Here is a 13,204-nt window from a genome sequence, read left to right on the forward strand (position 1 = left end):
ATGAAAATTATTTCTTTTTTGTTTGAATTGAAATTGTCAGTGGAAAGAGTACCCCCTTTATTTACCAGCTCTACTTCTGAGTATTTCACATCCATGGAAAGCAACAGGAAGTTGCTAGCCATTAGGGTTGTGGGAAGTGCCTTCACAGTACCTCTGTTCCTTTCTGTTTGGCAAAGGAATGTAAAGCCACCTCAGTTTGGGATCTTCAGGAACTTGCTCTTTTGCCATTTCCTTATATTAAGCTGGGGAGTTTTAGATTACATCTGGATGTTTTTTCTGGGTGTGTTTTCAAGCAGACATTTACAAGCTCCCTTCACGCAAACTCCCAGCAGCAGCAGACTGAGAGCAAAATCCTTCTGCTTGCTAGCCCCCTGGTTAGACCACACAGACAGAATGTACAGTGATGTCCCAAATGAGAGAGTGCTTTTTACTGAGTTCAACTCAAAGTCTTAGTAGATGCTGCACTGAGCAGGTTCAGAAGGGATTATTGAATTGCATATCACTTTATTGCTATCCAGCCAATGTTTCTCAAACTTGTTCATGAATGTATGCCTCAGTGGGCACTTGCTACATGCCAAGTACCAAGCTCCAGTTGTTTTTGAGTTATCGGTCTGTGAAGAAAAAAGCATGGGAACAATTATTTTAAATGAGAAGAGTGTAAACATTATGCTCCATATTTGAAATAAATTACTCATTGGCAAAGAGGTGAACTTTGTGGAAACTTATGATCAGGTATAATAATAGGCAATTGTTGATCCACTGGATCATGGTGTACGCATAAGAGGTCTAGTCAGTATCTGATGAATCCACCTATGGCTGACAAGCCCAATTTGAGAGTGTGACGGGTTGGATCACAGAAACCCCCTTGGGAGCTGCCACCCGATGTGCCAAGACTACCTCTACCCCTGCTTTCCCTGCCAACTTGGGATCCCAGCACCCTGTCTTGCTGAGCCAGACACTCCCGTCTGCTCCAACGAAGACCCAGGATCTGAATTACTTGCCCCAAATCTGCAGGTTTACCTGAAGGCAGCTAACAGAAGTGTTCCTGTCTATAACACTCAGATGCCCAACTCCCAATGGGGTCTAAACCCAAATAAATCCGTTTTACCCTGTATAAAGCTTAAGCAGGGTAAACTCATAAATTGTTCGCCCTCTATAACACTGATAGAGAGATATGCACAGTCGTTTCCTCCCCCAGGTATTAATACATACTCTGAGTTAATTCATAAGTAAAAAGTGATTTTATTAAATACAAAAAGTAGGATTTAAGTGGCTCCAAGACAGAACAAAGTCACCAAGCAAAATAAAATAAAATGTGCAAATCTATGTCTAATCAAACTGAATACAGATAATCTCACCCTTAGAGATGCTTCAGTAAGTTTTTTCCTCAGACTGGACACTTTCCAGGCCTGGGCACAATTTTTTCCCCTGGTACAGCTCTTGTTTCAGCTCAGGTGGTAGCTAGGGGATTCTTCATGATGGCTCCTCCACTTTGTTCTGTTCCACCCCTTTATATATCTTTTGCATAAGGCGGGAATCCTTTGTCCCTCTCTGGGTTCCCACCCCCTCCTTCTCAATGGAAAGACACCAGGTTAAAGATGGATTCCAGTTCAGGTGACATGATCACATGTCACTGCAAGACTTCATTGCCCACTTTCCAGCAGACACGTATACAGGAAGACTTACAGGTAAAACACAGCCATCTGCAGACAATTGTCCTGGTTAATGGGAGTCATCAAGATTCCAAACCACCATTAATGGCCCACACTTTACATAATTACAATAGGCCCTCAGAGTTACATTTTATATTTCTAGTTTCAGATACAAGAGTGGTACATTTATACAAATAGGATGATCACACTCAGTAGATTATAAGCTTTGTAATGATACCTTACAAGAGACCTTTTGCATGAAGCATATTCCAATTACATTATATTCACTCATTAACATATTTTTATAAAACCATATAGACTGCAACGTCACAGAGAGTAACACAGCTTGTTACAAATCTCATAGATCCAGATATTGTCTGAATGGGAGTCCAAGATTACAGCACACTGCTTTCTTCTTCAGATATAAACAGATTTTTATAATGGAAACTGATTTGTAACCTTATAACAGATGCTACCGTGTGACCCTTATAATTATGTGTGCATTATTATTATTTATTAACTGACATGCTGTTTAATTCATTGGAGAGTGTTGTTCTAGAAATCCTCAGATTCCTGGAATAAATATCACATATTGTCAAGAACTGATCCAAACCTCCCACCCCCCAAAAAAATAGGTTGGCCTCCAAAATCCGCTTCTAAGATAATTGAGATACATATATTACAAATGGTAAAGTAAAAATGCCCTCCATAACAATCTTGTTTCTCTTGTCAGGGCTATCTGCAGGTCACATCTCCAAAGTTGTTATTGGAGACAATAAGCACCAATATTTTCTGGTAATTGGCCGAGCAGTGGATGAAGTTTGGTTGGCCCAAAACCTAGCAAAAGCAAGCGAGGTTATTCTATCGCCGAAATGCTGGGAACTCTGTAACAGGAACATGATAGAAATAGAAACAATTAAAGATCAAAGATCTGTTAAGGTGGGCAATGTGGAGTGTGCAACAATTGTTCATAACCAGTGATGTGTGTATTGCTTTGTTATCTAGGTTGGGGTGTGTTTACGTGCCCCATTGTCTTCTGCTGGATGCAACCTCACACATATGCTTGTGTGTATATCTGTTATTGGACTTGTATCCAATGGACCAGCTGGGCAGAGGGGGCCGAGAGGGATGGTGATGCAAAAGTTGAAAGTGGTGATGAAGTAAGAAGGCATAGTAGAATGTGGACTTAACTTTGGCTTCCTCTTGCCAGGAGTGGTTGGTCATTAGGGAATAAGGGGGGTAAGCCCCACCAGTGATCTCAGAACTGGGTAGTGTAGCTGTTGTAGTGCAGGGGACAGAGCCACAGAGCCAGAGTATGGGGCTCTTTACCCATGCTCCCTGCAGCCTCCAGCCCCTGCAAGAGTCTCTGCAAGAGAAGGGATGCAAGTGGCAGAGGGAGGAGGTGCAGAGCAGCGAATACCAGAGCTTTCTGAGCAGGGGGCAGGGTTCCGACCTGTGGGGCATCTGAGATTGGTGGTGATGGGTGTCAGGTAGGAGGGGGAAGCCTGGGGATGGATTTGCTAGACCTGGATTTGGAGCCTGGGGATGGATTTGCTAGACCTGGAGGGATGTATGGGGGCATTCTGAGCCTGGGGCTGTCTGGTGGCCAGGGCTCAGAGCTGAGGGTGTGGGCCTGAGCTGTGGAGGTCTGTTAGGAAGAGGGAGGATCTCAGCCTGGGGGAAAGGGTATGTTTGTCGGGCGTGTTTCTCAGCAGGTGGGGAGCTGAGGGAAGGTTGATGGAGTCGGTTGAGGGTGTGGGTGAATCAGTGACTGTGGAGGGGGTGGTCGGGGTGTAGTAGGGTACAGCTAGATTGGAATGGGAGATATTAGGGCTAGGAGAGAACAAGAAAGGGGTCACAGAAGGGTAAATGCTGTTCTCACTTGCCCTGCCTTTTCCTGTAAAAGGCCCCAAGTACTCATCCTGACAGGATAACACCCAATTCCCTGATCCATCCCCCTCGCCAATCCTGGTGTCCCTGCTTTGAACTCTGAAAATACGACCAACCTGCCAGGGAGTGGAAGTGGGAGCATTGCTACCTGCAGCCCACCAGTTATTTTGAGCACCCCCCTCTTACACATTGCATCAGTTCTTGGAGAGCAGCTGTGAGAATGGGGAGGAGAATCAGACCGTGGGCCTATTGTGATTTTAGTTAGTATCTTTCTGGAGGCACTGAGATAGTTCAGTGACAGGTGTCATGAGAAGAAGCTGGGCTTCAGTTCTGCACCTGCATCTGAGTAAGCCCATTGAAATCAGTGGGGCCAATCAGGTGCTTAAAGTTAAGCACATATGTAAGCATTTGCAGGATTGGGGGCTTGCACAGATACCCAGCAGGAGAAAGATTGTGGAATTGGAAGGCTTTTCACCCCAGCTTTGGAGGCTGCAGAATCTTTTTGTTGCATTCATTGGGAGCATCGTCACTTGTTTTGCTCCAGCCAAAAAATCTTTTCTGATTACTGCTGTGTCCTCCATCCAGTTGACAGGGAGGTTGATGATGGAGGTGACAGTAAAGGATGGGAGTACGTTTTATTGAATAATTCTGCACTAGGCTTGTGGAAGCTGACAGACGCCTTTAATTCTGTGTGCCTTTAGGCTAGATACATAAAGAACATCTCTGAGATTGAGTTCGACGAGTTCTTCTGGAAATGTACTGAATACCTACAGCACTACCTCACGGGTGAAAGTAACAGTGAGTGCCTCTTCCTTCTACTGTGTTGACCCCAGGAAGACGGCAGGCTGAGATTCCTTTGTTTTCCGTCAGTGTAAATGTGAGAAGGTGAATGGACTGCACATGGGGGCCCCTGCCCTGTACCCCTTTGAGTTCCTGTGTCCTCCTCCATTCCCTGCCACCAAAATCCCGAGGCAGCCAGCTGCATTTCAACTCCTTCTCCCCCCTGCTGGCTTCAACCTGTCTGGACACCAGCAAGGGCTACGCTGACTGTGGAGGAGAAGAGACCCTCTCCCTACTTCCTGTGTCAGCTCTATGGAGACCCCTGGCTGGCAAGAAGAGATACTATAGGGAACCCTGCTCAGTGCCTACAGTCTTTCTGGGTGAGCAAGCTTTCAGTGGTGCTGATATAAGCACACAAGGAATTTTCTAATAGAAAATCCCAACTGTGCATAGGCACCGACTCCGCGGGTGCTCTGAGGCTGGAGCACCCACGGGGAAAAAATGGTGGGTGCTGAGCACCCACTGGCAGCCCCCTACCAGAACCTCCCCCTCCCCCCAGTCCCTTCTGCCCACCGGTGGGCCCCACCGATCAGTGCCTCCCCCTCCCTCCCAGCGCCTACCACGGATCAGCTGTTTCGCTGTGTCAGGAGGCACTGGGGGAGAGGGAGGAGGAGAAAGGGTGCAGTGTGCTTGGGGGAGGGATGGAACTGGGCAGAGAAGGGGTGGGAAGGGGCAGGGAAGAGGCGGGGTGGGGCGGAGCAGGAGTGGGAAGAAGCAGGACAGAGCTGGGGCCTTGGGGGAAAGGGTGGAGTGGGGGCGGGGCCTGCAGGGAGCCGGGGGGAACTCCCCCCGGCAGATTAGAAACTCGGTGCCTATGGAACTGTGATTTGCATTTTCAAGATTGTAAGTGAAATAGCAGAAGGAAGACTTGTGGTTAAACCGCAAGTTTAGACAAGAATCTCCAACCCCATCCAGGCACTGTCCAGTCCCTACTGGTAAAAGTCTGCCCTTGAGCAAAGCCAGGAATAAAACCCTACGGTTTAACCACAAGTCTTCCTTCTGCTATTGAAAGCATTGAATTTCCTCCCCTAGGTATCCTCAGAGCAACCTCCACATTGTCTCCTAATGATGAGCTGGAGAAGTCCCTCCGGAAGTATGTGATGAGAAACATTCTGGAGAAGGTACTGCAGTAACTTCACAGAATTTTATTTTTTGGCTTGACGGTCTGTGCTTTACACAGCTAGAATTTTTCTGAGGTTCTCCTGATACTACAGAGGAAAATACAAGAAACCCTGCAGTGGGTAGTTGTGGATCAACTTGTCCACATGGAAAGTTTTTTCCTTCCCCCTCCCTTGGTTTATGACCTGAGGCACGAGGGATTAGATCCCTTCAAAAACTATTGGGTTTTATTTAAAAAAATCCTTAGTATTATAACACTGGATGTTGTCATAATTTTTTGAAATCTGCCGAGTTCTTGACTGCAGGCAATGTGTTCCACAGGCTAATTGTAAGGTGTATGAAAAAGTTTTTCCTTTGTTCTGTTTAAAATTTTAAAGTTTATGGGGAGACCTGGGTTGTAGCAAAGTCACATTGACAGGCTCTGCTCAGCTATCTCCCCCTTTATCCCCTTGGTGCCAGGCCTCATTTCCCAGTCCTGCGCTGAAAGGATCATCGTCCTGAGACTGGAGAGTGCTTCCCATTGATGGAGGCCCCCTCCTTCCTATGGCAATAGCTGATCAAACATCTTTGCCCTCGTGGAGTTAGCACCTGTATCTGAGAGCAGAGTCAGCCCAGCTGGAGGAGGGGTATATGAAGTAGTGAATGCTTCCCGCTCACCAGGAGTACGGACTGTTGAGTACATCTGGCTCTTCTCTTTCAGATTGACGACAACCAACCTCTAGAATATTTATCTGAGCTTCAGTTGGTCACAATTGTCTTTGTGAACCTGCAGTTTGACGAAAGCGCCAATACCTTGCATCTGTGCAAGGCCATCCACGATGCCAATGTGAAGATCTCAAACATCATTCACGTCTTCAGCGGCAAAATCAACAAAGTCTTTATGTTTGACAAAGTGGGTCAGAGCTTCAAGGCCATTCCAGTTGGGCAGCTGGAGCTGGCAAACATTCCCCTGAGACTCCGTGACTAGTAGGAGGCAGGAGGGACAGTGGCATTGTCATTAGGGATAGAGAAGGGAGGAGGAGGGCAGGGATCAGGAGGAATGATAAAAAGCTTGGTGCTGAAGAGACTGAGTCTGAGGCGGTGGTGGGGTCTCCCAGAGCATTTTGAGGGTACTGTATGACAGCACTACTCTAACAGGGTGGGTGGGAGAGCTAGAGCACAGTGGAACTGTTTGCCACAGACATTGATACTGATTTGCTCTTTGGAAAAAACCCTCACCCCTCTGGTGTTTTCTTTCCCCTCCCTGGCAGGGCTGCACATTCCTGTGTGTGTTCGGGCTCCCTGGGGATAAGCAGGCTGACGAGAGCGCCCACGCCTTGGACAGCGCATTTAAAATCTTCAACTTCTGTTCTGAGATGCTCATGAAAATAAAGTAAGCAGGAAGGTGCAGTTCTCCATGTTGCCTACAGGAGTGCTAATGGGCTTGTTTGTCATCAGAACTCCCTCATCCCAACAGGAGGGTCCCCCTAGTGGGCAGGAGGCAGTGACATGACAGCTGGGAGACAAAATTTGGGATTAGCCCAGTTTACCTGGGCTCCCCCTCACTCTACATGACCCAGACCTCCTAAGACAGCTATGTGCCACAGGAGCAATAGAACCTCAGCCTCAGAGGTGATACTGGTGGGTGCAGCTGATGGAGCTTTTGTGGTGACTGGCCATGAATCTGGAACCTGCTCAGGATGACCGTGAACCTCAGCCTCATTCAGAGCAAAATGCAAAGCCAACCACCTTCACTGACCTATCCCACAACAGCCCAAGAAACTCCAATCCACAAGTCCAGTCCCTGCAGAAAAGAGAGAGTAAAAGACTAACAACGCCAACTGTGCAGGATTCTCAGCTCCATTTGCGTGAGAATGGCAAATTCTTTGATCTCTAAAGGCATTTTTCCCCTTGAGAGCATTGGTAACAGGACAAAGAGCATGAGCCAAACCCCTATTGACTGTCACCCCCCACCCCACTGGCCTCTGAAGGACCCATCAAGTCCTTCTTGACTGCAGTCGGTGGAGGAGCTCCCTGCTGAAGGGGATCCCGAGGCCTGTCAGCCACCAGGACTCCAGCAGTGCTTGGAGAGAGCCCTTCACCCTCTGCTATCTTCCAGCATGCTCTGGTCCGGTTGCTGAATTTTTGAGGCCTGTGGCTTGGCACGCAGGCACTGCTGACTTCACCGAGGCTTCAAATACAACTCCTGCATGTTTGTGGGACCAGAGCCTTTGTCCCCTTTTGTGTCTATAAATGTCAAAACCAATCCAAACTCCACTCCCTTTTTACACCATTGGCACTAACCTTGTTAAGTTTTTGTGTAACCTGACTCCCTTTTTCTGCTGGGACGTTCCTCCAGCTCCTGACTCTCCAGCAAGGAGAATTCAGACTGCACACTCAGAGGGCAGCATTTATATTCAGCCGGGAATAGTGCGTGATAGCCAGTAAGGGGTGTGTGTGTCTTGTGCTTTGCCCAGTAGCCACTCCTTTTAAGGGGCATGCAGACCATGAAGAGCCAGGGAAATTCAACCAGTCACACGTGAGAGAATTAAATTCCAGGTGTGAGTACCCTGGAGATCAGTGTCCAGGGACAATTACAGTTAAGCAGTTTTTTGCTGTGTGCACCCATTATAAATATGGGAGGCATATGCATACCATAGCAGTGGGTGTGGTATAACAGACTGGACAGCTGGATTATGCAAGGTGGGAGGGCTGAAACTCTACACCCATTTCACCACTCCCCCACCCATGGAAGCATTTTAAGCATGCAGGATTTCTACTGTGGGCAGATGAATGTGTTCAGAAAATGTGAATACTTCCCTGAACTTTCAGCCAGGGCTTCACCTCCAGTTCCACACCAGGAAATGAGGGTTCAGTTGTGGCTTTGCATTACAGGGAGAACAGGGACTCACCACCCATGGGGAGGTCAAAGAGACATTGTGCCTGTGGAGTTGCCTAAGGAATGCGGCCTCTGTGGCACACTTGCAAAGGATGGACATGGGCTCCCTTTGGCCTGGAGTCAGCTCTGCTAGCTGGGGTGGAGAGCAGGTGGGGCTGTGGCCCATCTCTCTGGGGAGGCTAGTTCCAACAGCAATGCCAGCTCATGGCATTCTGCACTCCGGGAAGCACAAGAACTGTCATTACATGGGGACGTGCGTGAGGGAAGCTCCTTGCCCTCTTCTCCATCCCTTTCGCACACACACAGAGCTGCACACAGGCTGTTGGGAGACCTAGCTGGCTGATGTGGGGATAGTCAATACAAATTAGCACTACAGGAGTGGGGGTGGGGAGAGGGTGCATGAGCAGATGTGGCAAGAGGGACTGGACATTTGGGATTGCTGACTCCATGTTGCTCTCATTGCTTGCTAGGCTAGTTTCCATCGGGGTTACCAGCGGGCCAGTGTTCTGCGGAGTAGTTGGCCATCATGTAAGGCACGAATACACAGGTACAGTCTGTTTCTCTGGTCCTGTGCATGTTTGGTATCCCCTGGGTACCCACAGAGTGTGTGTGTAGGCTGCGTATTTTTGCTGGTGGAGGGGTATGTATGCATGGATATATATGGAGCTGTTCACAGGAGGATGAGCGGGAGCTCAGTTAACTTTTCAGTACCCATTTTCTTGGTCTCTCCACCACACAGTCATTGGCCAGAAGGTGAATCTCACTGCCCGGATGATGATGTATTATCCGGGGTTAGTGTCCTGTGATGCAGTGACCTATGCCAACTCCAGGCTGCCTCATTACTTCTTTGAAGAGCTCCCCTGGACTGAGATGAAAGGAGTTGTGAATCCCGGCGTGGTCTATCATTATCTTGGCATCAGTGAGAAACCGTAAGTGTCCCCTGTGACGTCATGCTCAGAACACTCAGAACTGTGAGCCACTGTTACCACTCTGCCTTAGCAAGAGCAAGAGCTTTGGTGCTGCTAAGCTGTGTGGCAGGTCCCTGACACATCAGTCTGTCTGCCTTGCCAGCAAACTCCTCAAGACTCTGCCAGTCTAAATGTTGGCTTGCTGGTAACAATCAGTGAGTCCCAGCTGCCAAGTTCCCCAGAAACGTCTCCCTGCAGCATCCAGTCCCTCTCACTTTACGCTCACTGCCTCCAAAGAGACAGAGCACACACCAGCCTGTTAGGTTAGCTGAAGCCTCACACTTCACTTTAATACACAGCACTGAGATGGTTTTGTAATAAAATAAGACAAAGGTTATTCACAAAGCCCTTGGGTTTAAGTGATGCTAAGCAAGGGGAAAAGAGACAGGCAAGGCCACAAACAAAACAAAACAAAACACACTTTCTAATGACGAAAATTGAATCTTAGCAAGTTGCAATCTTTGCCTAAGCAGTTTCTCACTTACATCATGTTTCCAGCAGCTCTTGCCTTTCAGGCCAAGAGAATCCAGCTTTCATAGGCTCAAAAGGTGCTGTACTCTACTCTCCCTGCAGTGATAGAGAACTAAAAGGTCTTTTTGTTCCCCTTATATTACTCAAAGTCCAGAGTCTTCTCCCCCATTTGTTTAGCTTGATGTCTTTGTTTTCCTTATATGTAAATATACTTCCATTGTCCTCTGCTGGTAGCCCAGCTGGTCAGACAGGTAAATACACATGCCTTTGCCTAGGGCAGGCTGGATTTTATGCTCTACTTCTCAAACACTTTTCATGAATATATTTCCAGCACACATCTATAACTCTTTGTACCCAACCTGTACATAGATCACACAATGATTTTTGGGACCAGCATGGCACCAGTTTATGTACGATATCTTTCATGACACCTTTGAGATATATATCATGACAACAGTGTGTTGGGACAATGAGCGTGTCAGACCTGATGTGAGTTACAGTAGGGGGGCCCTCTGCTAGTTGGCACTGAGGGGCTCCAAGAGTCACACCCCCATTTTACAACGGTGGAGGGGGAGGGGTGATGAAAGGGCAAATTTCCTTTGATCAGCACAAAGGGGGTGTGTGCTGTCCTGTCTGTTCAAAGCCACAATATGCATCAACCTTGCCTGAATCCAGAGCATCATCTCACAGCTGGCCTAGGGAATTTCATCTCCAAAGTCCTTTACTTCCCCACACAAGATCAACTCAAGGCAACTTAGTCAAGGAGACAAACAGCTGCTTGGACAGCAAATAGCTCAGTGTAAAAATACCTTCAACTGGCATATCTTTAATCAATCCTCAAGTTTGAGAGAATGGGTAACTATAGTGTCTCATTTGCATCTCTCTCCCACTTCCACATCAGCTCCAGCTACTAGGAGACTGGGAACTGCACCATGGAAATGTAGAAGCATTCAATGTTTCTCCATACACCTAGACAGCCCTCTAGACTCAGTCCAAATGACTTTCAGTTCAGATTAAGGGGCACAACAAACTAAGAAAGAACAAAAGTAAAGTCTCCATGAGGGAGCAGTTTGGGTCCCTTCTTTGGAACATGCTGCATCAGCCGTGCTGTCAGAAATTTAAAGGTGCAGTACAAATCCCCCCCCCCCCCGCAAATTCATAGCAATTGTGGTGTAGCTAGCTAGTATTGAGTTCAGAGACCAAGTTTGCATGTGTTCTGTTTTTTCATATATCCTGATACCTCCTTTCATCAACAACTGTTTATACAATATCTGCCTTGCTCTCATTGTCCAAATCCAAGGCTCCATTCCTACAAGTTCTTCTATGTGGAGGGAGCCCCATTAAAGTCAATGGGAGTCTGTATGTGGGGAGCAATTTGCAGGAGTCGGGCCATTGTTAATGTATAGCTTGCTAAAGAGAGATTTTAAAAAGCAGCGCAGGAGCTCAGAGTACTCATCGATTTCATTCACCTTCTTACTTATTAATGGCTTTACTTTCTTTTTCCCATGACATGTTTATAGAAACTCTTATTCCCCTTACAGCCTTTGCCTAGTATTAACTCATTCTGCTTTTTTTGCTTTCCTTATCTTTTCCTCTGCAAGCTTTATTGAATCTGTCTATTCCTACTTGTCTCTCATCTCTCACCCATTTGCAATACAGAATTGTTTGTTACCTTCAGATCCTTGAGCAGCTTCAGGAAGCCAGGCTAATAGGCATTGCATTGCATTGTTCTTTACTAGAGAAATCATAGACTGCTGTGCCTCATTTCCTTCTTAGCTCTCCAGTTCTCACCGATGGATATTAATACACCCTCCCATTACACCAGGCGCATTAGACTCCTTAATTATTGATGTTCCTTTAGCGCTCTTCTGAAGGGAAACCCCATGACACTACTTCACTCCATCTCAACTTGAGCTTCTGGGTGCAGGAGGCTAAGAATAATGAAACCCTTCTTGGAAGCAGTGCTTGGATTCAGAGAGAGTGGGCAGCCCAGCTGCGCCCCCACTCAGTCTGACCAGGAGTATTTTCGCTCTTTAACTGCAGCTTTCCTTTCTCTTCCTCCTTGCAGAATGATTGGCCAAGCGTATCTCACCAAGGAGAGGTCTGAGTATTACCACTTACTGGGTAGGTGGACAGAGCTCTTCGGAACTCCAGTTGATTTGTCATTAGGAACCTGTGGAGCAGTTGTTGCTGCTGGGAAAAGGATGCCCAAGGAAGAGATGGATGTGGGGGGAAATGTCTGAGGGGGACCCACTACTTGAGGATATTAAGTGACTGACCATTGGGATCATTCAGAAATGTAAAGCTCTGAGATGTGCTCGGGATGCTCTTAAAGATACAGGGCCTTTACACTGACATTGTGGTGCCTGATCCTGCAGGTCTTATATGGTGCTATGGACCGCAGGATCTATCCATGGTCAGACAAGAGTATGGAATACATGTTTGCAGTGTTGTTGTAGCTGTGTTGCTCCGAGGATAGGAGAGAGACAAGGTGGGTGAGAGAATAGCTTTTATTGGACTAGTTCCTGTGGTGGAAGAAACAAACTTTCCAGCAGAGGTGTTAACTGCCCACTTCATTTTAAGTGGTCTCAGGCAACATGTGTGATCTCCTTATGCTTAACCATCTGTGTGTAGCTGTGACACTCTGGTTACCTTCCCCAGACCCGAAGAGTAGCTCTGTGAGACTTGAAAGCTTGTCTCTTCCACTAGCCAAAGTTGATCCAATAAAGATATTCCTCATACTCACCACCTTGTCTCGAAGGAATACATGCACATTCTTACCCCTCATATTCACTCCCTTTGTGTCTTTGATTAGCATCTTTTCACTTTACTGACAAATGGGGTTGAAACAAAATGCTAGAGTCCTGCACCCCAATACCTCCAATGGGGGGAGGGATAGCTCAGTGGTTTGAGCATTGGCTTGCTAAACCCAGGGTTGTGAGCTCAATCCTTGAGGGGGCCATTTAGGGATTTGGGGAAAAAACAACCAAAACAAAAACAAAAAAAAAAACCCTACCTGTCAGGGACAGTACTTTGTCCTGCTAGTGAAGGCAGGAGACTGGACTTGATGACCTTCAAGGTCCCTTCCCTTTCTATGAGATAAATACCAGGTGAGCCCCACCTCATCTCTAAATTTTAATCCTGTTGCCCTGTAGGAGCTGATGAATCTCCTGGTTGGCAGGTGGTAAGGAGAGATGTAAATTATACTTCCCTGTGCCAGCTCTAGTGAATGTAGCTCAGGGTCTGTAAAGGAGACTGGATACAAATCTGAAGAGTGACACCGGGTATTGGAATGAACAAGTGGTTGTGTGACAATAGGAATAATGTGGTCACACTTTGTGTGTGTGGTGGGGAGGGTAGCAGCGGTGTGCTGGAATCTGGACAGT

The 13,204-nt window shown here is 47.1% G+C and overlaps 1 protein-coding gene across 1 annotated transcript in view; it reads left to right on the forward strand.

Annotated features, from left to right (window-relative positions):
* LOC135973090 (adenylate cyclase type 10-like) overlaps positions 1 to 12,262 on the forward strand; it is a 63,403-nt gene extending 51,141 nt beyond the window's left edge. Inside the window, exons 5-12 of the mRNA XM_065554575.1 lie at positions 2,386 to 2,591; positions 4,244 to 4,340; positions 5,415 to 5,503; positions 6,202 to 6,393; positions 6,752 to 6,873; positions 8,850 to 8,926; positions 9,119 to 9,308; positions 11,887 to 12,262. Of these exons, the coding sequence (XP_065410647.1) occupies positions 2,386 to 2,591; positions 4,244 to 4,340; positions 5,415 to 5,503; positions 6,202 to 6,393; positions 6,752 to 6,873; positions 8,850 to 8,926; positions 9,119 to 9,308; positions 11,887 to 12,061 (1,148 nt within the window). The 3' untranslated portion in view covers positions 12,062 to 12,262. The remainder of the gene's footprint in view (positions 1 to 2,385; positions 2,592 to 4,243; positions 4,341 to 5,414; positions 5,504 to 6,201; positions 6,394 to 6,751; positions 6,874 to 8,849; positions 8,927 to 9,118; positions 9,309 to 11,886) is intronic.
* Positions 12,263 to 13,204: the final 942 nt, after the last annotated feature.

Source organism: Chrysemys picta, chromosome 8, assembly GCF_011386835.1.
Source record: "Chrysemys picta bellii isolate R12L10 chromosome 8, ASM1138683v2, whole genome shotgun sequence".
Taxonomy (NCBI): domain Eukaryota; kingdom Metazoa; phylum Chordata; order Testudines; family Emydidae; genus Chrysemys; species Chrysemys picta.